We start from the raw sequence: 27,346 nt of genomic DNA, 5'->3' as shown, positions 1-27,346 counted from the left end.
ATGACGACATTATTTAAAGATATTACGACACTTGCGACAACAGTCTGAACCGGCCTATACTGTAGCCAAAGGGGGCATGTTGCACCCGAAAGTTGCAGGAAGCGTGAGCCCTTCGTGAGCTGCAGCGTCATCAACAGCGCGCGACAACCGCGCCAAGCCACCCCGTACGCATTGAGCGCGCCTGCACTTGTCTTCTTCGCACCCCAGCAGGCGGGTGTGGCTGCTGAGCAATGGAAGCGGCACCGGGCTCCGTCGCTGCCTCACACGATGTCCGCCGGATGGGCCGCGCTTACTCGGCGCGTTCGCTATCCGCCTTCAGCGTCGACGAGAACGTCCTCGACCTGCTGTGGGGTGAGTGCAGCGACGCTCGGTCAACGCCGCGACCAAACGACGACCGGTCTCCTGCATCGCTTTACAGCGGTTATCTGTGCATGTTTCCACTGCGCATTATTCACTCCTCCGGAGGTGATGCTGTTCGAACCCCCAGCCGTTGTGCAGGGGGGATTAAAAGAAATGCGAACAACGGAGCGCACAGCCTCCAACGTATGCCGCACCGTCTAGCTGCAGTGTCAGTAAACTGCGCGCATGCGTAGTTCTTTCAGAGCGTTTGAGAGTGTGGCCTACTGTTATGAGAAATGCTTGATAAAGAAAGGACGTCGGTCATTTATTTTGAAGAGTCTTTTTATGCTCTGTCGCCACTGAGCATCCTGTTATCTACTACATTTGTGAGCCAAGCGCGCAGCATGTTGATTGCAGCTAGCATGATGCCATTCAACGATCATCCTGCTCAGTGGCGACACAGCGTGAAAAGGCGCCTCGAAAAAAACGACCAGCTTCGCTTCTTGATCAAGCATTCTTGATCCCATAAATAGAGGCCACACTCTCAAACGCTCTCAAGGAAGTGCGCATGTGCGGAGTTTACTGACTTTGCTGCCAGATGGTGCAGCCTGCATCGGAGGCTGTGGGCTCTGTTGTTCGCACTTCTTTTAATCTCCCCTGTACTTTGTGACTGCTCCCAACTACAGACAAAGCAATGCACCAGCTACACGACCCCAATTCATAAGCAGCGGAAGCTCCTGTGGGAGAGACACTGAAGTGATTTGCAAACATTGTGGCATTACTTGCGCAAATTGTAGTCTGGAGTCCCTCGGCCATGTTTCGACCACTCACGCTGCGTTTAGGCGGCGTTATTTAGTAGAAAAAGCAATACGAAAGTGTTGTCCTCCTCTGTGCATCATCCTCCCGATTTCCTATGACTAGAGTGTACTAGAAGAATATACTATGACGTTCCATATATGATGCTCAATCGAGGTGGCGTGGCTTGACTTCGCTTCTGCATGATTCGCCGACCTTCCGACCGAATCAGTCGGTCCAGCGTTTCGTTGGCCGGGCATCGGCGGGGTGTCGCACCTCGTTCGCTCAGTTCAAACTAAACCACGACATGATTTGTACCTGAAAGAATGTGCCTTTAGTTTGTTAGTTTGTAGAGTATATCAAGCTCCAAGTACAGTCATGGACAATTCAAATACGAACCGCGGAGCGACAAGGCAAGCATGCGAGCGAGGACAGGGCGACATATCGCAGTGGGACACGCAGCCTCGCATCCGACATCTCAACTGCGCATGTCCGTGCATTTTCGACGGCCGCTGCCAGGTGACGGCACCGGTATCTTCGGCCATGCGCTCCGCGGTTTGTATTTGAATTGTCCAGGAGTAGCTCCTCACAAGCGCACATGCGAGGCTGCGCTGACTGCAACGCTAGTAGAAAAAATATCAGCCCAATTAAAGGCGCTAGAAGAGCCAGCGAAGTTGTTATAGGTACTGAGAGACCAAGGTTCGGCTAGTAGCGATTACAGGGTGGATTAACAGAAATACGAAAAACGGAGCGCACAGCCTACGAAGCATGCTGCACCGTCTGGCTGCAAAGTCAGTAAACTGCGCGCATGCGCAGTTCTTCCAGAGCGTTTGAGAATGCGGCCATCTCTTCTGAGAAATCCTTGATCAAAAAGCGACGAGTCATTTCTTTTAAGGCCCGTTTTCAAGATTCGTCGCCACTGAGCAGAATGTAACTTGACAGGAGACGTGCCAGCGCAATCAGCTGCTGCGCGCTTGACTCGCTGATTCAGATAACACAAATGCTGTCTTGCTGACTCACGTGCATTTAAAGTTGAAGTGCTTGCCGGAGGAGGGAATGAAAGGAGGAAGGCCGAATTTAGTTCATAACCGAAAGCCCTCTAAGTATTTTAGTGAATTTAGCCATAGGTTTTTTTTCTCAGCAACTAGTACAGACCATACCAACAGAGTGTGGCGGCTTGCCTGATTCAGCCTTACCATCCCGTTACCTCTAATAATTTTCTTGAATATTCGATGACTGTCTTCTTGTCGGTACCTGAGGAGAGGGGTATCCAATCTTTGCTCTTTGTGGTGGTCGGGTGACATTGGCCAAAAAAAAAGGGATCATTGTTACACGACCTCTTGGGTTCGTACGAGGTGTTAGTTTTTGGGCGCCTGGAGGGGCCGTTTAACATTGAATAGCAGAAAACTTAGAGCCATTCTATTGTGTGAAGGTGGATGACCGGTGAGGCTATCGCGACAGAATATTAGAACAGTTACATTCTCTTGTCGCAGTGTTGCTGCGAATGGCCGTTTTTCCACGTCAGTTATTCTGGACAGATAGTCTGGAATTGGGTATAGACGGCCGCTTTTGGGGGAGAACTGGAACCGGACACATTTAGAAAATTGCCCCCACCACCCCGAAGGGAATCGTGAGGAAGTGCGAATGCATTTCTTGAGCCGAGAGTACACGGCGTAGTAATTCTGCCAACGCCTTGAGAGGCGCAGTACCGGTGAGGGGGAGCTGTTAGGCGAGGGGAGAGGCGCGCGCCGAGGGTGAGTGCAAACCTAACGGGGGGAGAGGCGCGCCAGCTGCAGAGCATGTGACGTCACGGCGCGAGGAGAGGGGGAGCAGACGCAAAGGCGCCAGCGCGCGGTCACGTGGGAGTGTGACGTCACGGCGCGAGGAGCGGTGCGGGAGCCGGCGCGGGAGCGCGCAGCCACGGCGCGGGAGGCGGAGCGCGCGCGCGTCACGTGGGGTGTGACGTCGCTGCGCCGTTGCTACAGACGCTCCTTTACGCTCCTCGCGCCGTTGCTAGGGGAGAGGAGGAGGAGCAATGCGGACGGCGGATTCAGGGTCGCTTATAAAGTGCATCGCACTTAAAAGTTTTTGCACGTGCCGCAGCTAGAACTTTTTCGACGTCTCGGTGTGCGGGAATCTGAACCATACATAGCCTCCTTAATGCGATGAAAATGACAAGTAATATTTAGAGTGGAGAGCGGTAACTTATCCAGTTAAAGGAAGTATGTAGCCAAACAAGCGCGAGCACGCAAAAAAACAAACAAGCGGGCACACGAGAAGGCGTCGCACTCCGGAGAGCCTCCTGAAAATTTGCCCTTCTAAAGACGCAAACTGCATCTAAGACCAAGGAAAAAAAATCGCGCCAATCCACCCCGTGAATGTGGTTGGAAAGCAAAGCTGTAAACGGCACCCATAAGGAATACCCATGCGACGTCACTTAAATTCACTCACATGGCTCTACAAATAAGAAAACCAGATTGAAGTGAAAAGCACTTAACAACACCATTTATTTCTTCAAACAGATATTCTTGTTAATGTTAAATCAATGAATGAAGCATGAATGGTGCTTGGTTGAGTTGTATTGGTGTAGCACAAGAGTGGAAACTTTTTTTTATAAAATTAAAGTAAGCTCCAACCCGGCGTTAGATGATCTGTTTTCTCCGTCTCTGCGCCGCGGACGGAGGCGACAAGATTTGCGGCAGAGAAGGAGGAGGAGGAAGAAATACTTCTGTTCAGATTTCTGAACGGCCCAGAGTGCAGCTCTGGGGAGTGATTCCTTCTTCTGTCGGGCCCATATGCAGTCCGCGCGGCCTGTGTTCTGTCCACCCGCTAAAGCTGGGTAGGTAGAGAGGGCCTGGACAGCAGTATCTCCCATTGCTCTTGTTGGATAGTTGACCGAAAGAGAGGAGGGGGCTCAGGGCTAAAGTCGAACACCCCGAATACAGGGCGGAGTGTTCCTACTTCTTAGCAAAATTTACATTCAGCGTCGTAGCGATTCGGATACATTAGGTGAAGACGCGTAGGCTGTGGGAAGGAGCCCGAATTCTATGCGCCGTAGGGTAGTTTGTTCTCTGGAAAGGTCATGGTAAGGCGAAGGTACGGTCTGTGTGAGGAGGTGATACTCCTGGGTTATCTCCCTGAATGTGACTAGCGGGTGACTGTCCTCGTGCAGCTCCATAGCACGGGAGGAAAAAGCGCTGGCTTGTTGGTTGGGCGTATTTTTTGCCCTCCATTGAAGCGTGAGGGGATGTCTAGATGAGCTGGATGGAACCGTTTGGGGAGTGGTTTTTATAAAAAGCATGCGTGGTGCAGGTCAGGACACCCAACCCTACTGGTAATTCCAGTGGGCTTGCTGGGAATCGATGACTACCCTCCGAACCCCTGGTTGAGCGATAGCCAAGGTGATGGCTGTCTCTTCTGCTGCCGTCATTTCTTGGGTTCTAAGCGAGATACACGCAAGGATGTTGGTTCCAGAGGTAGCCACGATGATGGCGTATTGCTGCCCTCGAGGTTTGGAGGCGTCTGTGTAGAAAACTGCATGAGCCCCACTGAGGGTGGTGTTTAGCGTTCGAGCCCGTGCTTTTCGGTGACCCTCGTCATATGGGGGGTTCATATTTCTAAGCAAAGGGATCATCTTTAGTTTTAGTCGCCAAGAGTCTGGGAGTACGTCAAGCGGAGTGATATTCTGGGCTGCCTAAACAATCTGGTGAAGCATAGGGTTACCCACCGAAGTTCTGAGTTGGACCTTCTGGTTAGAAAGATGGCCGTCTATCAGCTCTTCCATCGTGTTGTGGAGCCCCGTGCTAAGCAGCCTCTGTGTGGACGCACTCATGAGAAGACCACTTGGCCTGCTCGACCGCCTTTCTAATCATTATATAAAGCATCTCTGTCTTCCTTGTCGACAAGACAGGGGGTTGACGTGAGTAACTCTCGAGAGTACAAAAGCTTCGATTAATCGAAAGGTTCGGGATTCCTTTAGGCCTGGTTTTTTGGTGGCAACTCGCCTGATCATGTGTATGGATTTGATTAGAGTTTTTTGAGGCGCTGCAAGGAGACGTCACTCTTGGTGTTAGCTTCGAGATGTAGGCCCAAAAGCTTCATGCTGGGGCTTGGAGTGATGGCCTGGCCATCAAGGAGTGTTTGAATGTATTCCTTGGTTTGGCGTGAGGGTGGACGACAAGGAGCTGTGATTGTTTACTTCAACACTGGAGGCCACAGGCTTTAGCACATTGCCGTACTAAAAGGGAGATGCCATGCATTGGTGTGAGCTTCCTTTAATTTTTGTAACTCTTAGCACATGAACAAGGTGCGTACAGGGCCGCTAGACGGGCGTGAGTGGTCGCGTGACGCTTTCACGTGCCATTCAGCGAGAACGCAGGATGGTGCACCCGTAGATGGGCTTGGTGAGTACACCACCTGTCTTCCCAGTCTTCGCGTGGGCTCGTAGCTAAAGTGGTAAGGCAACGGGATCTCGCTTTGTTCGTCTATTAGTTCCAGGTTCGATTCCCGGCGGTGCCAGTAAATTCTTTTATTTGTTCGCTGGAGTTTTCTGGTGACACCAACGGTCGCGAAAGAACCCTTGGGGGGAAGACGTAAGAAGCTTTGCTTTAAAAAAATTCCCCGCATTTCCCCGAGGGGAAGAATGTGAAAGTGCGAATGCTCGAGTTGAATTTGCGCGGTTCGGTAATGTTCGCGAATGAGAGATCACACACACAACTACAAAGAAAGAAAGATGCATTTATTCACAGGCACCTATTTGTGTTGTCGTTGTACTTGATTGCTAGAGCGGATCTCAGCTTTGAAATTTCGTGTCAGTACTCCTTTAAGCGGGTGCATTAGCCCTTCTCACGCCCGATTCCTGGCCAATCCCCCACGTGGGTATGTGCCATGTCAGCGTCCAGGCAGCGCGCGCCCATCTCCCCCTGTTGCCAAGGAAGACGAGGAGATTCCTGGCCAATCCCCCACGTGGGTATGTGCCATGTCAGCGGCCACGCAGCGCGCGCCCATCTCCCCCCGTTGCCAAGGAAGACGAGGAGCGCGCGCACCCGCAGCTGTTGCTATGCGGACGGCGGCGGAATGCGGACGGCGGCGGACGTTCAGGCTCGCTTAAGAAGTGCATTCGCACTTAAAAATTACGCCCACCTCCCCTCGCGGGAACCCTGGTGTGATGAGACGCTGAAGGGGGTTCCATTGTGCGTTTCCGTTGGGTCGATTACTCGAATTGCGTGAGCAATCGTCGGGTAATGCGAGAGAGAGAGAGAGAGAGGGAGCAAGCGTAGCGCGGACGACCGTCGACTGAGAGAGCGGCCGGAGCGCAGCACTGGGCGTATATGCGCAGCGCACCCGAAGGAGAGGAGATCGCGGGACAGAGAGTACTGCACATGCTGACAGTGCGCAGAGCCGCCCACCGGCGGAGTGAGAGTGCGCTGCGCCAGGCCACGGCCTCCGCGATCGGCTGCCGGCCGCGCGCCGTTGCTCCGGCTGTCCCAATCGCCCGGAGAGAGCGTAATTCCGAGGAGGCCGTTTCGCCGTTTTCCGCCGCACCGCGGCGCGCGGAGCCGATGGTTGAAACGAAAGCCGGGTATGCTGCAACGCTTCTCGAAATGGCGTTTCGTCAACTTTCGCTATTCGTATCGCAATAAAAAAGAGCATAGCTGATGTTATGGACGCAAAGCGACTCATAGAACCTGATAATAAGGAATTTATTTTACCTATGATTGCAGCTATGCGACTTCTTTAACATGTGCCGCATGACGCCTTCGGCACAGGGACAATATTCCCTACTACCAATGGAAAATTTCTGGTGCTTAAATAACGTTCGGTTTGCTAAAAGGTGATTATTTTCCAGGTATTTATTATCCAGGCTTACGTACTTTCTATAATCTGCATGGTCAATGCAGTTCAGTAGAGCGCGGGGCGCGATCGCATCATACGCACGACGGATGGCTGCGTTCTTACTTTTTTCTTCGAATTAATGCCTGTTGTGTGGAAGCACCCGTCATATTTTTAGGATTAACACGTTTAAAGAGTATTACGTTGAGCGATAGCCTTAAATATATGGCAATATGTTCTACGCATGTGCGTTAAGGAAGTTAGTTTTAATTACAGTCGCAACAAATAAAACAACTTGAAGTCAGATGCACCCCGATTTCATCTTATTCTTAAACGTATTTCGGTGACAACAGGCAAGCCGAATTTTCCCTATTTTGGACTCAAGACTAAAGACATTTAAATTTTCAATTACGGATTTTGAACCCCATCCATGTGTAAAGCAATGATGACAGGTTTCATGTTTGCTTTGGACATGTACACACTGCAGATGTTTTCAGAGGCCCGTTCTTCCACACGAAAATATTGTCACGAAGTCAAAGACGATGCAGTTGTCTTCAAGAAAAACAAGTTTATTGGAGCGAACTTGTGCTCCCCTAACAACTCAAAGAATACAGAGGCGGTGAAGCGGCAGTCAACAAAGTGACGCCTGCAGGCGAGCTCCGGCGATTCGAATGTCGTGGCGTCTGCTCTGCAGGCTTTTATCTTTCAGCGCAAGTGTTTCTGGAACCGTCGATTCACATCCAGAACATTGTAGATCAGAGAAGGTTATTCCCGGCTAGTGACGTTAGGGCGAAACAGTCTGCTTATCTGAATGCGATAGCCCGTGCGGCATAAAAATAAAGAATGGAAGCCGCGCTTAGCTTGGAACGCAGATAACACAGCCGGGCGTGGCCCGGCAGTAAAAGCAAACAACAAATAAACAATACATGGTTCGTGGCAATATGCAAGAATTGTACATATAAAAAAAAGGTGGTGACAGAAGTGTTTGCAAAATCATTTTATAGTGACAGCGCACAACCTGCATAAAACTCCTCGTAAGATTCTCTGCGTTTTGGGGGGCAACCGAATGCTTGTAATGCTGCTTTCTTTAGATAGTGACAGTGTGTTTTTCGTTTAGAGAAAACTGCATAAAGAAAGAATAACACCATCGTAAACGGCTGCTAATTGTTACCTGAGTTGCACGCCGCAAAAAAAGCGAATATAAATTGAAATCTTGTAAAATAAAAAAAGGCTTGTGTGTAAGAATATAATCAATAGGCTGCATAGCAGGTGTTCCTTGTACGAGGTATCAAGCAAAAAAGGGCCCATCTCCCCGCGAGGGGGACTCGAGTACATGCGTCGCATAGGGGGTGAGTGTACTCCGTTAACGTTTAGTGTTTGGGAGTTGGTGGTAGTGAATGCGTTTTATCAGCAGCTTCTTGACGTAGTTTGAAGGAGTCAAGGATATAAGGCGCGTTCGTAGCCTTTGATTCTGTGTCGGTTTTGTGGCGCAGTGGGAGGAGCACCAGGTACCTCGCGTTCCGCCCACAGGTAGTGAATGCGTTGTATCAGCAGCTTCTTGACGTAGTTTAAATGAGTCAAGGATATAAGGCGCGTTCGTAGCCTTCCATCGTGTGTCGGCTTTGTGGCGTAGTGGGTAGAGCACATTTACCTTGCGTTCCGTCCGCAGGGTCGTGGGATCGAAACCAGGCGCCGGTAAGTACTATTTTTTATATAGTGTAGGGGGAGGGGTGCGGACCTGTTGTTGAGAGCGAGGACGGTAGCGTGATGCGGGAGAGGAGTGGGGGAAAGGGCGCACATGAAACGGCTGTTGCGGACGCCGAGGCACGCCGACAACGCCGGGTGACATCGTGAGTTAAAGAAATGCTCTGCATTTAAAATATACAAATGTTCAACTTCTAAAAATAACTGGCAAAATCAAACACAGCGCCAATATAAAAATGCAACCACTGCGCTATATCGTTGTCCATATAACCCACCCTCTGCGCAAATAAAAGTATAACTGCTGCTCCAACAACCACGCACCCGATATTTCTGTAGCCGAGAAGTTCTCTCACTCAAATATCCGCGCACCTGAATGTCCGCACGGATATGTCCTGCACCGATCAAGCCCACCACTATCAGCGCGATTAACTTTTCAGTGCTGTTCCTCGAAGCTTCCGAGACCAGCCGTCTTCATGACCCGGTAGTTCGGTTTGTCAGCTCAACAAAAATAAAGCTGGAACACAGTTATGCCAATTCCGGCCGTGAAAACACGCAGCAACTCAGACCCCACAAAGCCGGCCAGGGGAGTCCATAGAGTTTCTTAGTAAGTATACTAGAGAGGAAACTGCGCCTCGTAAGCCATGTCGTCATGGGGGCTCAGGGAATACATCCTTTTTGGCTTGGGCTTGGCCTGACAACTGGATTTTTACGCGGTTTTTGGGATTTGCTTTCTTCACTATGCATTCACACGTTTACGAGCTACAAGGAAGCCGAAATCCTCCCGTTTCTGTGGTAGCCGTGTTCAGTGAAACAGCAGGCAATGCGTGATCGCACCTGACGTTGATCATGCCGCAGTCGAAGGACGTATGACTGAGCGGGTAATATGCCGCCGCGAAATTTGTAGCCGACGAAAAGAAGAAACAAAACGTACTTCTACGAAGACAACATACGGCAGGTACGGGCGCTTGTATGCGTCCTATCTTGTCATCGTCCACGACTGTTTAACGCCACGTTTTCATTTTTCTTTTAAACTAGCTCGCGGTAGCGGTGCACTGGTTCACCACGAAGGCAACATTTTTATAGGCTCGCTCAAAAAACTTTCGAAACTCTTCAAACAACTTATTTTTTGAAATAATGGTAAAATAAATAAAATCAGTCTCTAATGAGTTACCCCCCCCCCCAAATAATAACATTGTTCGTAACTAATTGGCCTGCGGAATAGCAGGCACAACCGTTCCGGCAAAAATACGCTTTACTTCTCTTTTTCTTAGTTTTAAAACAGTCTGTTTTTATTTTCCACTTACATAACTGAACACTATTCTTCTCGTTTTTGCGGCACTTTGTTTATTTGTGCGGTCACTAAAACATTTCAATCCAAGCCAATGATGAAACTAAGGCGAGCGCGATGTATAATGGCGCCCCATGATGACACAGGCGACCTTGATGTGAGCCGCATAGACGCTAGCGCCAGATTCCTTTCTTGTGTATACTGTAAGAAACTCTATGGGGGAGTCGGTGCAAGCTGCCGAACCATCGGCTAACACCGCCACCTCGCGGCGCGTTGCGGAGTTAGCCAAATTACATGTTTTTGCTGGGGGACGCGCCGAATGGGACGGCCGGAGGAACGGCGCGCCGCCGGCAGCCGATCGCGGAGGCCGTGGCCATGCGCCCGCAGATGTTGAGAGAGAGTGTTCGCTATCCGAGAGAGCAGAGGGGGTGAGCGGAGGAGAGACGCAGCTGTGCGGACGCGGACGCCGACGCACGCAGGACAGGGCCGCCGGCAAGAGATGCTCCTCTCAGCGTCGCATCTAATACTGTATTACAAATAACAGAACAATTAAAGCTGAAAAAACACAAGTATCCTTGGAAGAGCGGCGAGAAATAATTACGCTTAGCCAAGTTTTGTCCCAGCGGGAAATTTCCAGGAAGATTAACCAGCCGCAGAAGACAGTAAACCCAATCACACAGGCTTCTACCGGGAAAATAGTTTGGAGGATGCGCCGCATCAAATGAGGGCGAGGAAGACCACTCGAGTAGATGGTCACGAAAACTCCCACCTCCTCTCGCGGGAACCCCTGTGTAGATGCGACGCATAGGCGGAGCGGCGAAGGGACCGCGTTTTATAGCGCGCATAACGTTGAGCGGACTGCGTAAGCCGGTCCCAGTCGATGACGACGTTGGCGTACTTGTAAAGCGGCGTGGACTCTAGGTGTTTGACCCAAGCGTGGATGTTGCTTCGCCGGAGAACGGCACACCGGTTATATGCGCAGCGCGCCCGAAGGAGAGGAAACCGCGGAAGAGAGAGTACTGCACATGCGCCGGCCCCAGCGCGTCTGCCGCGGCTATGACGCAACGTTCCGCGGCTATGACGCAATCCAATCTAATCCAATCCAATCCAATCAAAGCCAAGCCAAGCCAAGCCAATCCAATCCAATGCCCCTCGCGAGAGAGTGTTCGCTATCGGAGAGGAGTGGGGGTGAGCGGCGGAGAGTGCAGCTGGCGCGGCGAGGAGAATGGGGGGAGGGGCGGACAACGCCAACGACAACGACGACACCGGAGGGCAAGGCGAGTGAATCAGATGCTCTGCATCTAAAATCAGAGCTCGGGATGTGTATCAGCGTTTCTGCCGTCAGGCGCTCTCTTAACGCACCCAAGCTAAGAAGCTTTGTGGCAACAAGAAAGCCGTCCTTGAAATCAACGCATGGGCAGAAGCGGCTAGTTTGCAAGCGGCCACGAAAACTGGAGCACGGATGACTGGCAACAGGTCATCTTCAGCGATGAATCTATGGTCACATGAAGCTGGGACCAGCGACTACGTGTTTGGAGAGTCCCCTGTTCACGGTAAGGCGAGTGCGTCTGTGCGTAGATTAATATATAACTGTTTTGTCGGCTTTGTTGCCGCTGCGAGGTGGGGCAACATTCGCAACGTAGCAGCAAGGGGTCGGTTCTCCGTGGATGTCTGGAGCACCGAAAGCTGCGATGGTCTGGGTCCCCTCCATCGGATTCCCGCACGCCTGACGACGGACAATAACATAGGGCCTCCTTAGTTATCAGTCCCGGATCGTCCGCAGGCTGCCTGAGACGCAATACGGCGCTCGATCTTTCCATGTATTCCTATCGGACTTCCGGTCCGAACAGTCCTCGGAATGCCCGCGGACCATCCAGGACTGGTAAATAGAGGACGGCCAGCATTGATATTATCTTGCTTCCTTTAGCTGTAAACTACCCATTCCCAGACGGCTCGTTTTATTTTCAACATGATGGTTGCCCTGTCCACACATCATCACCAGGGCAGCGTAACTCCAATACCGGTGGTGTCGCGCAGCTGAAGTGGCCCTAGAAAGCCCTGACATGGCCATATTCGAGAATGCCTTGGGATTCATGAAGGATAATTTGGCTTGGTGGAACGTTGGCTACGTTAGTGCAGACACACTTTGGGCGGCAGTGGAAGCAGAAGAAAATCGCCTCCGACAGGACCCCGACAAGTTTCATTCATTATACGCTTCCCTGCCGCGCAAAGTTGAGCAACTCAAGCAGAACATGGGTAGTGCGACCACCTTCTAAGAACCGCATCGTAATGTTCTATGTTGCAATCCCTAAATTCAAGCCCAATTCCTTACCGTATCAGTATTAGGCAGCAGATACAAATGTATTTGTTTTTGTTGTATCAATTTTTTTCGCTTGTTATATTTCCCGGGCATGCTGGCAAATCGCAAGTTGTGCCTTTTTGTCTCCCCTTTGCCCGCTGGCTCGCCTTGCTGTAAGCCACATGCGAGCACGAGTCTGGCTTTCTGTTTTGATACGACAAGTGGGACGTCGTCGCTGCGTGCGCTATAAAAAATAGGACGCGGTTACATGTTTTGCCGCGGGAGTGATGGCTGCCTGAATAAACAGCGACCGAAGGAGAGAAAGCGCAAACTAGGAACCAGGCGCACTAAAACTAGCCGTGCGGGGGCGTTATCCGTTCGGTCTACGCTCGCGCGATTACTTTCAAATCGCACGCGACTTTACAAATCGGGCACTCACAGTCACTTCAGCGCAATGCCCCGTATAGATCTGTTCGCTGGCTTGGTTTTGTCGCAGCAACAGCGGGTAATTTTAGTGTTCCTGTTCCTATTGCATGATGTGGCGACGTTTGCAAGCCATGACCGATTTTACTTCTGCTTGTAAAATAGGCCCGCACAGTTGGATACAAAACTCGCAAATATAACTGCTTAACAGCAAGGTTTGCACTATCAGCTCGGTAGCAGTCGATCAGAAGAGTTCGATTCTGAGCATTTCAGAAATTGCAAAAACTCTTTATTTTTCCTGGTATGGCGTTGCATTAGTTTTTATCTAGGCAGTGCACGAGCCTTCATACAGGCAAGATTGACCGCAAGGCATACGTGGCTACACCGAACGGCCGGGGAAGCGGACCCCGCAAAATGCAAGACTGAGAGTTGTTGCAGTAAAAGGGGATAATGAGTGTTGCAATGGTTTTGTAAAATGTACGCCCACACTGACCTTTTAAATATCTGTGTAATCGTTCCGAGTTTGGTCCGGTTCCTTTCCATAGGTAATTGAGAATAACCGGGATAAGAATCCAACGCCAGCGGTTCCCCGTCAGTTTAAATAACTGGCAGAGCCGGAATAACAAAAAGTGATTGCGGACCTATTTTATGACGACCTCGAAGGCTCCAAAGCCTGGAGGGGTTCGATGTCACGTGAAAGAGTTCGACGACTAAATCTTCGGTTCCTGTTCCTGGTGTACTCTTCCAGTCATTGAATTGCGCTTTGTAACGCGTTCTGCTAAAAGGACCTTGCAATATCTGGGCAACATACGCTTCACTTCTATGCAGCGGTTGTGACTCGCACCAGCGCTCTTTTTCAAGCATACGACAGCGAGCTAAGTACTTCTTCCGCTTTGCCCGATCACACACGAAATTGTTTCTGAAGCCCTACTAGCGTGATGCAGTTATTTTTGCACCCAATATTTTACACGCTGCCTGTTCGCAGATGAGGAGGTGCACATGGAGGAGTTACTGGAGTTCTCGTTCGACCACGTGGACAAACTGGCCCAGCGCCACGGAAAGACCGTGACAGAAATGGAAAAGCTTCGGCTTTGGGACTACATTCAGCAGATGCGAGTAAGCGTTGCAGGTCGGAGGGTGGCGCGCTCATATAGCCACAATCTGCTCCCATTCAAGAATTTCGTGGAAAACATCTTGTAATTAGCTTTATCGACAGGCAGGAATTGTATTTCCTCAAGCGCCTCTTCAAGTGAATGCACACGTTGGAAATTACCGGTTATTTTGGAAAGAAGAAAAAAAAAAAAACGCCTAACTCAATGCTCGCACATAACAGGGCAGCTTTACCTGTCCATGTAGACAAGTCCGCGCCTTTCGTTGGGTGGCCTCTGAGTCCGCGCCTTTCTTCTGACGTGATAATCCCTGTGACCTATAGGCTATCTCTAATAAGACCCCGCTTATGCTATGCAAAGAAGCTCTATTTGAGTGTAACCATATAGATCGGGAAGAACATGAGGTTGGAAATGAAGTAAAAATGGTGTTAAAATGCGCAAAGCACAAATGCTGCCCCTTGTGGTCCGTCAGACTAATGCGCCCGGATCAAGAGTGTAGAAGGGGAAAGCGATAGCGAGGTTTTTGCCCCTTCCCCGCGTAAAGGACGTTTTTTTTTCTTTAGAAACACAAAAGGCATGTACTTTACGATTTCATTTGCAGGAACTGTAAGGTGTGAGGATTTACATAGCCGAGGATTCAAGAACTGAAAACTGGAGTACATGTTGAGTTGAAAGTGGTTTTTTGGGATTCCTAACGCTGCGGAAGAGTCAGTAATGTAGCAGGCATTTTTTTTCACATGCGAAGCAGCTTATGGCCGCGCCTGTTCCCTCCCCCGTTGTGCGGCCGCTGTTGTGCGGCGCCCACACCCCCGCTGCGCATGCGCATCCTACTCCCCCTCCTCTCCTCTCTTTGTGTCCTCTTCTCTCCGGCATTCCTCTTCTCCTCTCCGAAGCTCCTCTCCTCTCCGGGATTGCGCAACGAATGGCAACACCTGCGGCTCCGCGTGCGATAATGCGAAGCAGCTTAGGGTTAGAGGCGCGACGGTAGCCGCTGCATACTCCGCTGGGGGCGCCACTGTAGCTCCGCGGTATGAATGACGCGCGCGCGCGCTCCGCTCCCCATAAGCTCATCGCCTCTACGCGATTGCGCAACGAACAGCAACACCTGCGGCTCCACGCGCCGAACTTTTCATGAAAACTAATGGCAACTTGAGTCGACCCCATGGCTGCTTCGCGTACTACTCAGGGTTCTCCAACGGGAAGATGGTGAAATTTTTTTCAGGGTTATCGACGTGCGTGAAAGCTCAATAACTAGTGCTCAGAATAGCCTTTAAACGGATCGACAACTCTTCGTAGAGTGGGCCAGCCTTCGAGGCGTTTATTGCTTAAATCAAGCTTTAGCAGGGGTTTGGATAGGCGGGAGCGAATGTGGCACAGTTACCACTTAATTCAAAGAACTGCGATTTCATGGGCGTTCTTCGTTTTAGGTGATACCATAAACATTATGCAGCTCTCGCTTTTGTTTTATTTCGAGAACCTCAATATTTGGTACAAAACATCTTATTTATGGTCATTTATGGATAGGTCATTCATGCGCACGGTGGCCTTAAAATGTGATGTATAGGTTTCGAGTGAGTGTATTTCGACATACCGTTTAGAACTTTTTTTTTGCATTTGCAAGCACGAAGAACCGTACTGGGTGACCCCGGAAACTGTGCCCTGGGAGGAAGTTGAGGCGCGCTACGCACTGCCTAGTGGAGCCCTCCCCGAAGACTTGGCGAAAGACCTGCTGTTCTGCCAGAGTAGTCCTGTGTCGGCTTCTGCGAGCCCTTTTTCCCGCTGGGCGTCCAGGCCCCAACTGAAGTCACCGACAGCTGCGGAAGTGACTACACACGGACGCAAGGTATTATTTGCCGCTTTTCTGCCTTCTGTTGAGTACATGCTACAGAACGTTTCTGTGGCAGTTACGCAGCGAACGATTTTCCGACCTCACCCTTGCACTACACTGGAGCGATTACCACGACGATGACACTCGGTAAATGACAATGCCCCAACAGGATCGGCAAATCATCTGGGCAACTAGAGCATTCTTAACTTGCTACAAGGGAAGATTAAATTTAACTTTCGCCGCAGCGGAATTTTTTTGGCCTGACTTTAAAGACAATATAGTGGATGAGAAAAATAAAAATTGGAAGGAATGAGAAATTAAGGAAATGGTACTTTGGGTAAATTTTTCATAAGGCTGCCACGGGTCGGCATACATCTGGGAGACAGAACCTCGCATCTGAATTCCCGAGCGAAAATGGTTGCACTGAGATTGCAGTCTGGAATGTGTCAGGTGGCTGTTGAAGGAGCTAACCTCCAATGCGTGAAAATCGGCAGGATAGGTATTAGTCGACGTCTGGTCATTATTGCAGTAACTGCACAGAGCTGATTGAGCGAAGCAAGATCTTTGAGTGTGCCGACCGGGGTACACGGCAGCAAAAGGCGCTTATAACAACCTCAAGTTAACGCGAATGGCACCATTCATCACTCCAGTGGATGCTGAGGTCATTGAAATCCCTCTAAGATATTAACTGATTCTAGCCAACCTCGTAGCTTCCTAGGATGTGTGGATGGTGGTGAATAAAGCTGCTTGTAAATAACCTCTACGACTGGCCCAGCAAGTGCTATCCTTGCTAAAGAATTGGCAGCTCTAGCAGGGGTAGCTCTTTTAGCTTGGTCCTGTCAAATTTGCAGACACCACCCACCCGCAAAGGGCGCTTTTGTTCTGCAGTGCCAGCCGTACTCGGTGACATTGTATGTGGAGCTGTGAATTATCAGCACATCCAGTGAAGTAATCGCGTTCTCGTTGCGTGCTTTTCGTTTGCTATGCATGAGATCCAGCAGAAGAGCGCAGGTTGTTTTCTGTGATTACGTAACTGCTTGCGGTGAAATCGCACCGCGTCAAACGACGCCTCTATGTGGCCGTGTACCGCTCATGGCTGGCACTGTGAAAAGACAGCGCTCCTCGTGGGTGTAGGCGTCTGCAAATTAAATTGGTCTATGCGAATCTATGACCTGGCCGAGTCTGTCCGAGATTCGCGCAGGCGCAATGGAAAGTTCTCTAACCCAGCAGGTATCAGCAGCTGTTTCCACATGCTACGAAGCCGTGCGCTCGCTTGTCCTAGACAAGCCTGACGCGCAGTGTACGTTAGCGGTTTCTTCAGGCATCAATGCGTCATTGCTCCAGCTTTCTAATCCAGATAAACGTTATGCCGATATTTCTTCATGCCTATGTCAACTAAATCGTAGGGCACTCACGTGATCAAACACCCTATATAACACACAAGTTATTTTAAAAATGTGTTGGCCGGAAGATTTGCAAAGCACCTTATTATAAGTCGCGCAACTGGTGCGTGTTGATATCTTAGCATAATTGCATTGATCTTATATAAAATTTTAGACTTCGTCGTTATTCCAAGGTAGAGGATGAGGAGGAACAAACGTCCTTATGAAGCAGTTAGCCTTAGGAAAGAATCCTTATTCCAGGACTTAGTTGCATTGATACTATCGAAATCATGGGAGGACCGATGCAAAATGTTCCTTTATGACGATTTTCCTTTGCATGCGCTTGTACGCCACTGTACTTGTGCCTAGCGTGATAATGTGTCTGACACTGTGGCAGACACTTGAAACCGTCATGTCTTGTGGTGTTTGTGTGCAGTGCACGACGGAATGGTTTGCACTGTCGAGTGGATCCCTGATGTCATTCTTGCTAGTACCACAGAAATTGGCGTGACTTCTTCTGTGGCTGTTTGCAATGCTATGGGGCATAAGCTCTGGAATGCCCTTATATATCTTTTTGTGCTCTAAACACGTTGAAATATTAAGATTTGAAGTGATTTGAATCACGGAAGGAATCGAGAGCAGTCATTTCCAAGATTGCAGCAAACAGTAAAGGTACATCCTCACTAAAGGCGCCACTCGGAGTGCTGCGCGCCGCAACACGCCCTTTCGCGGCAAGATCCCTCTGCATGCCGCGCAAAGATACGTCTGAGACCCATTTTTACGGCTGGGCGCTTTGCGCGAAACTCTACACTCTTAATAAAAAAGGCCGTAAAAAGGCAATAATGGCCGTATTTACCTTACTACCCCGCGGTTTTGTACGTAGGCTCTGCCACTAACAATTGCATGGTTAGTAAATCAACTGAGTGTAGGAAGCAGTATGTACTAGATTAAGGTCGTGCTTATGACTAGGTTGTGCATGGCCAGTTAGTAAACGCATGTAGCTCAGAAGAGTGCTATCGCTGGGACTTTACTAGTGGGGGTAGTGCTGCTGACTGCCTGCTTCGGTTAGTAATTCTGGCAAGTGCTACATCTACTGCCTCCAGCTAATAAATACCTAGTGCATACTGGGACAAGTAACTTGTTAGTATTCCATTAGTGAATGCGCCGACCTTTTTTTAAGAATAAGAGCCAATCAGCGCCCGGTTCCCGTGTGCTGCGAGGTCAGTGCTCGGCCCGGGAAGCTTGCCGGCGCGGAGCGCGCAGACCCGTTCCCCCCATGCTCCCCCGTCGTAGAGGGCTTACAACCGGTTCTCTTGGCCGCTGCCGCCTCCGCTTTTGCGCGCGCGCGCTCCCACTAGTGCGGCGCTCTTAATAAAAAAGGTCGTAAAAAGTAGTAACGGCCGTATTTACTAACTCCTTACGAACCTTACTACCCCGCGGTTTTGTACGTAGGCTCTGCCACTAGCAACTGCATGGTTAGTAAATTAACTGAGTGTAGGAAGCAGTATGCACTAGATTAAGGTCGTGCTTGTGACTAGGTTGTGCATGCCCAGTTAGTAAACGCATGTAGCTCAGAAGAGTGCTATCGCTGGGACTTTACTAGTGGGGGTAGTGGTGCTTACTGCCTGCTTCCGTAAGTAATTCTTACAAGTGCTACATTTACTACCTCCAGTTACTAAGTGCCTAGCGTATACAGGGACAAGTAACTGGTTAGTATTCCATTAGTGATTGAGCCGGCCTTTTTTTTTAAGAGTGGGCCTTCAAGAAGCGGAGGCGTTTCTGCGCGCGCGGCACAGCGCGTGATTTAGTTACTCTAATTTAGTTGAGCGTACGCAGAGAGTTGCGCGCGCAATGCAGCGCGCGCAGCAAAGTTCTCGCAAAGAACCAGTTTTAGTTGATCGCACGCAGTTGATGCGTGGATAAACCAGTAGCGCCGAAATGCGTGCTTTGTGAGTCATGCAGCACCACTGAGCGCCAGATTGGCGAACGAAACATGTGGTGGTCGGCCAACGCCAGACATAACAGAAGAAGCCGTAAACCAGTTTGTGGGGAGACGCCGTTCCTTGGTTCCTTTCGTTCACGGGCGAGAGACCGGAAGGAGGACGGGAGGGGCCACGCGCACAGCCCGCAAAACCCATAACGCAAGAATCCCAAACTTGCAGGCGCACGCAAGGCGCGCGGCTCCCGCCTAAATACTGCGCATGCGCTTTCACGCATCTGCAAGTTCCTTGTGTTCGCAGAGCTGCTGCGTGCGCTCAACTAAAGTTGTCTTTTATTCCCGCAAGTGAGTACGTACCTTTTAAGTGTCGTGTAGATGGAGAAAAACTAATATTTGTGTTCCTAGCTCCTGCCCCCCCCCCCCCCTTGACAACACCATGCCAAGGCTAATACATATCCTAACTCATATTCATACCTAATACATTTCAACCTAATGATACTCTTTAACGTTCATAATAAGCGCGTATTATTCTAATGCGTTTCACTTGCAGCGACAAAATTCGGCGCGCATTTGAATTCCCTGAATAATTTCACATGTTGCGGCGTGCGGCAAGACGGCTGCGACGTTTCGCACTTTTAGGAGGCTGCAAATAATATCATACTTTCATTTTTTATGGTGTAGCAATCTTATTTCGGTTATTTCGAAGTGCACATCCCCAATACTTCCGGTCCACTCACGAATGGTTACTCCCTTTGGGTTTTATTGCTAGCAGTTTGCATGCACATTGCGTTCGTTTCTTGTGCCACTCGCCTTTCCGTGCATTCCTTGCTGGCTTTGGGCCTTTAAACCCTAATCATTGAGTTTTCGTGCGAACCCATCGCAGCTGTTCGCCGGCCAGCTGTCTCCGCCGGCCGAGAGGTTTACCCTTTCCGAAGAGTGGAACTCCGGCTCGCCACAGCGTGGGCACGTGGCATCGGCGGGGATCGGCGGCGGCTGGAAGAGGCGCTGGCGACGTCTAGTGGGCGCCGTTTTTCCCCCTGCTTCTGCGAAAGCCACACTTGGCAACGCTACTGATGAGGGCGAGCCGGAAGCTATCACCACGGACGTCGCGTCGCCGCCGATAGCGCTGGAAGTGAGTGCTTGGCAGGGGCTCACAAAATAAAAAGGAAATGTATTGTCCATGAAAGCGAAGTGAGGCGCAGGCTAGACTAACGCCGCCTCTATAACATTGCCTGTCGTGTCAGCCGGTTTCCAACGGCAGCAGTTCGGACGGCCGAGAGAGTGTGCATCAAGGCGGCGTGTTTTCCGAGACTTTAGTCAGGAGCAGCCTCTTCGGAAGGAATCGGTGTGGCCGGTGTCTGATCGAGGCGCTAGGCGTCCTGGCCAAGGCCTCTATCCTGGCCGTGGCTCTTAGCTACTCTGCAATCGAGGCTAGCTCTTAGCCTCGATTGCAGCGGACGCGCGTGAATCGAGGCACCCTAGTGCCTTAAACATGGAGGAGCCACCTTGCGAAGGCTGTACGAACCATGTAAATCTTTTCCTATAGTTTCCACGCAGCGCCGCTGGTCGGCGGACGGCAACACGCGGAAACGCTGTAGCGAGCGGGAAAAGGAAGGAGGGGAGCAACAGAAAAGTGGCTGTCCGCCATTTTCTGACGCGAGGAATTGTGGATGAATTTCAAGTAGGACATCAAGGAAATGTACTCTTGTGCTCAAGTATCCAATGTTCTACGCCACGCATGGAGGCGAGAATGCTCAGGAGAGGCCCTGATATCACTTTTCGTGAAGCCACTTGCAGGCTGCAGCATGCCAGGACTCCACAGCCCTTTCCCATTCTCCTGTGCAACGCCTCAGGGCAGCTAATAAGGCACGCATGGCCACGGAAACGCCGAAAAACCTCCTGGCGCCGCTGAGTCTGTTACAAATCAGCCCTTTATACTCGCCGTCTCCATTGATGATTTTGTTCCCACTAAAAATTGTCCGTGGATTGTCGCCGCATTCAGCCGCCGTGTCTGCAAAGTGCATGTAGCTGCCTGACGCCACACTTTCTGCAATGCACTGGGGATGCTAAGGACTTCTCTTCCTCCTGTGTTCAGCAGCTGCCACAATGCGTCGTATCGGAATTTCATGTGGGTGCCTATTATCGAGGCCAGATCGGTAAAGCTTTTTCATCTGAGCGCTGCATGCTTGTTCGCATTCACGGAATTGTACGCACGTTCTCCCGCCACGGCTGCCGCGAAATGTTCTCTTCCCTTCTTGCGGGACGTTTGGGTATTTCGGGGCAATTTCTCGTTTTATGGCCAATTTACCTTGGTTCTTTTTTATGAGATTTGGCTTTTGCTCTTAACGATAGCTGACGTGCATTGTATCATATTTTAAAACTGGCTTCAGAACGGCCCCCATACAAACACGGTTACATAACCTTAAATTGCTTGAATGTGAAAAGCTAAGAAAATTTCCTCACGGGCACAACGGAGCCTGGAATAACTAAGGTGCTTTTGCTACAAAAAAACCCTTAAAATATCCAGCAAACGACAAAAGCCCTGGACCTTCATTTGAATCAAGAGGCAACCTCTAAGAAAAACTCGGTATCTGGAATGGGACAAGCTAAGACAGTCGAACCATAAGCAATGACATGCGATAAAACCACTGATGTGGCAGTGGATGCAGCTTCAGACTCGCAAATATTATTCAATGAATGCAATAAATAGAGGTAACACGAATGAAAAATTATGGAAGATGTTTATAGTAATGCTGTTGCCTGAGCTTTGTCCGTGCTGGGTGTCTAATAAACTATTACGGCAATAAATAATGGGTAAGCAAGATGTTCTCATTCTTTAAGAAGCGTTGACGTGCACATAAATGCTACAATTAAACTTGTCAGCTTGCGCCAAGCATCTGTACAAGCGTGGTTTACAAAGTTAAGTGAATAGAGTGCCTCTACCCGCAGCTCTGAGGCGGCAAATGCGTTCAATGTTTCACTTAATTCGTTCAGGTTCCTCCTGACTACCGGCCACCAGCGCCTACAACGTGCCCCAAGCAATGCCCGGGGGGCTTCATTCGGCGGTCGCTGCGCAGAATGGCACTAGGCACAAAAAGGCGCCGACACCCGACCAGTCATCCCGAAGCTGACAACGCCTAATCAGCCCTGAGCACATTGACAATAACTACCGTCTACTACTTTTGACGATACACTCTGCATTTCCACGGCCTAGCGGGCTTCTCGTTGGGGCATACCCGACTTTTAATAGATTTTATGTATTTTCAACACAATCTTTTAGCTTTTAGTCATCGGACTTCTCATACTGTTTTGACAAAAAGATTTCTCTCTCCTATGTCAGCTAGCTTCCGTCGGCAGCTTTATTTGTCCTTGCTTTGCAAGCATTATTTCCAGACGTGGGCATGTCGAAAGATTACTTCACAATGATGCAGGCCTGAACGTGAACAACCAGACCATTTTGCAGTGGCAGCTAAATGGTTTGACTTTTAATAGTACTTTTCCATGGAACGTTCGGGCACGCACAGGTTATAAGGGGACAAAGGAGTTGGAATAATTGCGCACCAAAGTTTCGTATTAATTTTCTATGACAGTACCTTTTGGTATAGTGACTTATTGTCTCGTTTCTCGCGAAGAAAAATAAAACGCCGATTTGAGCTGTTCGCTTCCTTCCAGCTTAACCAGCCAGCCTTTCATTAAATGTGACCTTTCGACGTCAAAAAACACTTGTCTGGAGTTCCTAAGTTTTTCAAGACATTTTACCAACATGTGTGTGAGTTCAGAGGAGCTGTTTGCTATCTCTTATCACTGGAAGCAATCTTATGTAAACTCTGTTCGTTTCAAAATTGTATTAAGTGCAATAGCTTGCCAGACAATTTGGTCTTGGAAGTTGTGCAATACCTTTATAAACCAACAGCTTGCCAGACAGTTTGGGCCTGGAAGTTTCCACGTGTTTCACAATTTTCGGGTTGAAAATAGCAACTTGGAATTGTGCTGCAAAAATGTCTAATGGGCTTTGCTCCTTTCAACTGGCCCTTTGTCTGCTGGTGATTCTGATGTTCAGCTTATTTCTGCAGTTGTTTCTGCCACTGCTTAAAAGAACATCCCGTCACGCTACTTTGATATTTGTAGTGCAAACAAAAAATAAACATGCCGGTTGATGAGCACGGCGAATGTCCAAGGTTGAGTATTCTTGCACGTCACCGTAATTCTTTTACTTTTTTGTAAGCATCAGTTATAAGTTTTGGCAGCTCTTAACCTGCATTATAGAGAATAAAATTCCCTTTTCAAACAGCAGCATGCTTATTTCTGTACTGTAGACGTGCACTGTTTCTGCAGTGTAATGTATAAAAGACTTCGCACGTCTCGATGTGACCGAACAACTGTGGTCGAAAGTGAGTTGATGCCAGCGCGCGCAACACGCCCAGAATGGCGGGGTTGTGGGTCTTCCAATTCAAATGCTGCCCATATTACAACCAAGCACTTTCTCAGTCTCTAAAAGCGAATACGCCCGTGTGTTCGAGACTTCGGCGCACGTTAAAGATCCACGGGTTGTCAAAGTAAATCCGTAGCTTTCATAAACTTCACAACCAAACAATCGATGTTTCTCCGTCCTTGAATAGTTGCTCTCCAATCGGGAAAGAGCACGGATTTTTAAGGCAATCGCTCGTTCGACTGCATCCAGCCATTGTACTAAGACGGTGTCGAAGCCAACGTTGCTTACAACGGCGTGCAGTTCCGTCTAGGAATCGTCGTCAGTTTCCGAGTATAGGAGTACCTTCAAAAGCCATGCGTTGCTTCTCCCCCAAAACCAAAGGTACGCCATCCTTCGTTAAAGGAGTTTATCGCTGTGCTATTAAAAGTAAAAAAAAAATCGTTTAGCTTTCCGAAGTATGGTAGCAGATTTAGTGGCTTGGGAAGGTTTTGCCTATACAATTGTCTTGTTTCAGAATTTTTTTATTGTTTGCCGTGTGGCTGAATCCAGGGACAGGCAGACAGACATACAGGCGGACCAAAATTGCTGATCTTTAAGTAGCCCGAGGAAAACTATCGCCTTTAAAAACGGTCCCATACTCATGAAGGAAGTTTAATCTGGGAATGAACCGCTTGGAGCACACTGAGAACTAGGAAGCCAACTGGGAAATGCGCGTTCCGCATCTTAAATGTGGCTCCGCACACGCCGATCGGTGTAAGGAGATGAATGCCGCCTGCAGCTGAGCGAATGTGCGGTCCTTGAACGGTGTTATCACTTTTTCAATTCGCTAGCAAGCTGGCAACTCATCACACAAGTCCTCACGTGTATCCACCAGAGCAGTCCAGGGGGGTTCCTGGACGGAGATCGGAATTTTGGGGTGAACTACACTGGTGTTGCCAGGGTGCGTTGCTGTAGTTGATGCCAAATCGCCAGTTTCAGTGGTCGAAAAAAAACTGGATTCATGGACGGGTGGACGGGTTAGTTCCATCGGGGAGTCATGTCCCGGTGCCCGTCGTCGCGTCCGTGGAGGATGTTGGCATATGTGGACGCCGGCACCCCTATCCCGGACCCGCCGCGGTGGCTCACTGGCTAAGGCGTTGCGGTGCTGTGCACGAGGTCGCTGGTGTGATTCCCGTCCGCGGCGACCGCTTTTCTGATGGAGGCGAAAAGCAAAAACGCCCGTATGTACGAGATTTCGGCGCATGTTAAAGATTCCCAGGTGGTCGAAATTAATCCGAAGCCCTCTACTACGGCGCGCCTCATCGCCTGCGTTGCGTCGGCGCGTTCAACCCTAAAATCAACCAATCAGCCCTGTCACGGAGAACGGCGTCCTGAGTTTCCCCGGCGAGAGCAAAGATCTCTCGCTGGTCATCGTAGAGAGTGCAGCGAGGGGACGGGACTGACGTCGCTGCAGCGATGACGACGGCGGCCGGGGGAAGCATGTGGGCTGGCAGTATTGCATTCCTTAATGTCGGGCCAAAACCCTCGTGGTAGGGGCAGTGGCAAGGAATGAGACCGGCTTCCCCGCAGTGAAGGGTCGATTGTAGGACGTGCGGCATATCATTGCTCTCCTTGCATGCGGGTTTTTCAGTCCGCGAATGATTGATCGTTAGGACCTATTTTGGCGTCGTACACTCGTAAGAGGCTCACGACGTGCGACTGGCGAGCCAGGTGAAATCATACGGTCGTTGCGACCGTCGTGCGGCCGCAGAAACTGAGAGCCCGAGGGTGTCATAATAATGACGTCACTGTGGAAGTTCTTCCAAAGTCTCGAGGACGATCTAGGAGGAGCGGGAATGAATTAAAGGACTTAATCTCTGGCTGGCTGGACAGCAGGACCGGCGGTCTTTGGTGCCCGACCCCGCGTTCCCCTCTAGGATTGGAAACAGCGTGTGTAGGGACACCACGCCAAACTTCATATACATAAAAACGCTAAGAAGGAAGCCGAATGGCTAAACACAGAGGAAATTCTACGAATTGTGACCGCTATGTACTCGTCACAAAACTAGAGGCGGGCCCCCGCAAATCCACAGAGGGTGCACGCAGCTTAAGATTACCGAGTGGGACCAGTTTATGAAGATAAGAGCTAGCAGCCGAACGGGATACGCACGAAGGCAAAGCAGAGATGCAGCAGAGAAATTGACGATATTGAATCATGGGTTTCAATATCGCATGATGTCTTTTTTAGCGGCCTCAATGTAAGAGCCTTTACCGCTCCGCTTTCGGTGTCCACTGCCGCTCTCCATTGCGGGAGGTTGGAATATATTGCGTTATTTATGGGGCTTATCGAAGAAGTATTGTTATAATTAAGCGCGAACTCCGTGAAACATCCAGATGTTTGAGCAAAACAAACTCATTGTATCGGACAGAACCCAGACAAAATATGAGCCCGCGAGAAATTACCGACCGCTCATGAATGGTAAGCTGTGCGCAGGAAAGGTTATTTTTTCGTTTATCTTTTGAGTCCTGGGAGTATCTTTTGACTGACTGCTCCGATCGAATCCGGGGTGTACATTTAGGTTGATTCCCAATGTTTTCGTGTCATAGTGCTGAATTGCTTTGAGAGAACTCGTTGGAGTATGGAACTTTATCTCGACAATTCTTTATTCTCATGTTTATTTATATATTTTTTATGCCGTGGGAGCAACTGACGGCAGCTCAACACGCCGCGCTCGGAGTTACCATCACTGGCCGGCCCCGCCGGGTGGTTCAGCGTTCAGCTGGTCCGTTCTATGGCGGTAGCGGCTGACAACTGGCGTGACTCCCGGTGCCGCCTGTGTGCGGAGGGCTCCGCTTTCACCCTTCGATGCACGCGATTCCCATTCTTGAGGGAAGGAGCAGCGAATTTCCGCCAACTCCTGCCACTGGCGGGAAAGCCTACCTGGAAGCAGCTCGTCTGACACAACACGGGTGGTGGCTTCGAAATACCCGTTCAAGTTTCTTTTACTTGTTACTCGTCAAAGCTGCGTCAGCGTCAAACAGGCAGCTAGGGCTCCTACGACTCACTCGCAGCAATACCAGCTGCCGGCGCCCACTGCAACACTAGCGGTTTACAGGCGCGCACTCACACACATTCTCAAACACCTTAGGTCACAGCATTACCAGCTGCACTACACCCACCGCCCCCCGCAATCTAAGCAGCTTACGGGGCGCGTGCATACACACACACACAGTCACGTCCATACTGCCCACACACACATCACCGATCAAAGCATACGTGTAGCATGGCAATGTGTAGCATTTGACTCTCGAATTGACGCTGGCTTGTTTAAAAGAATTCTCAAGCATTTACTTAGATATCCTGAAAACACGCGAGGCAACGAGCACCAGTGACGGCTTTATTCTTTTAAATGAAAGACGAATTCCCTACGACGGAGGACATTCCGAAATACGAAATATTGTGTTGGGATTCTTGATTCACAGAACGATAGAAGGACTGTGGAGAAATTTGGGAGATTTTGTAGGCCGTCCTGGCCGTTATTACCAAGCTAAGTTCCAGACTTAAAGTTCAAGATGCTCCAATGCTTTGTACAAAGTTTTGCTACGTAAGGCTATGAATATGATCCCTTGGATATCGAGGATAATGTACATTCGGCATCTGGCAATTCGATTGCTTGGGTTTATTACGCACGCATATCATGCTTCCCCTGTTTATAATAACCGCTCTTGTTGGACTTTACACTGTTTGGTAGCGTGTGAAAAATAACGACAGAAATAAAAGTTATGGGCAGGGTATTCAAAAGCATGAATAAAATAGTGAGGATAGGACCAGTTATGAGTGACTTTAGATTCACGGTATACATTCCCTTGTTCAGTGAACGTCTAATGATATAAGCATAGCATTATTCCAGAACATATGCTAACAATGCCAAGTAGTAGGGTATATTAAGAAATCGAGCGTATCGAATGTATATAAAGAAATCTCACGCAATTTTAG

General features: G+C 49.7%; 1 protein-coding gene and 1 pseudogene across 2 annotated transcripts; one reads left to right on the top strand and one right to left on the bottom strand.

Moving 5' to 3' along the window:
• On the top strand, positions 1 to 23,160 carry LOC144164205 (uncharacterized). Of its 2 annotated transcripts, XM_077694724.1 has the most exons (5): positions 31 to 351; positions 13,666 to 13,796; positions 15,411 to 15,632; positions 19,822 to 20,070; positions 21,933 to 23,154. In XM_077694724.1, exons 1-5 carry the CDS (start codon positions 231 to 233, stop codon positions 22,077 to 22,079), a joined length of 870 nt encoding a protein of 289 aa, XP_077550850.1. In that variant the 5' UTR covers positions 31 to 230; the 3' UTR covers positions 22,080 to 23,154. The 2 variants fall into 2 exon arrangements, with proteins under 2 accessions (XP_077550854.1, XP_077550850.1); XM_077694728.1 differs by lacking the exon at positions 13,666 to 13,796 and having other exon boundaries at positions 1 to 351; positions 21,933 to 23,160.
• Positions 23,161 to 26,093: 2,933 nt separating this feature from the next.
• Positions 26,094 to 27,346, bottom strand: part of LOC144171957 (uncharacterized) — a 36,255-nt pseudogene continuing 35,002 nt past the window's right edge.

Source organism: Haemaphysalis longicornis, unplaced genomic scaffold (genome assembly GCF_048455015.1).
Source record: "Haemaphysalis longicornis isolate Haplotype H1 unplaced genomic scaffold, Haemaphysalis longicornis Haplotype H1 scaffold_1, whole genome shotgun sequence".
NCBI lineage: Eukaryota > Metazoa > Arthropoda > Arachnida > Ixodida > Ixodidae > Haemaphysalis > Haemaphysalis longicornis.
Note: the sequence above shows the minus strand (reverse complement) of the source record. Positions and strands in the feature narration are given on the sequence as shown.

What these genes read in the sequence shown, in the direction of transcription:
- LOC144164205 (XM_077694724.1), top strand. Translation starts at nt 231, where the DNA reads ATGGAAGCGGCACCGGGCTCCGTCGCTGCCTCACACGATGTCCGCCGG. An exon ending in TGACTACACACGGACGCAAG is followed by an intron (nt 15,633 to 19,821) that starts GTATTATTTGCC and finishes AACCCATCGCAG; the next exon opens with CTGTTCGCCGGCCAGCTGTC. An exon ending in CGCCGCCGATAGCGCTGGAA is followed by an intron (nt 20,071 to 21,932) that starts GTGAGTGCTTGG and finishes TAATTCGTTCAG; the next exon opens with GTTCCTCCTGACTACCGGCC.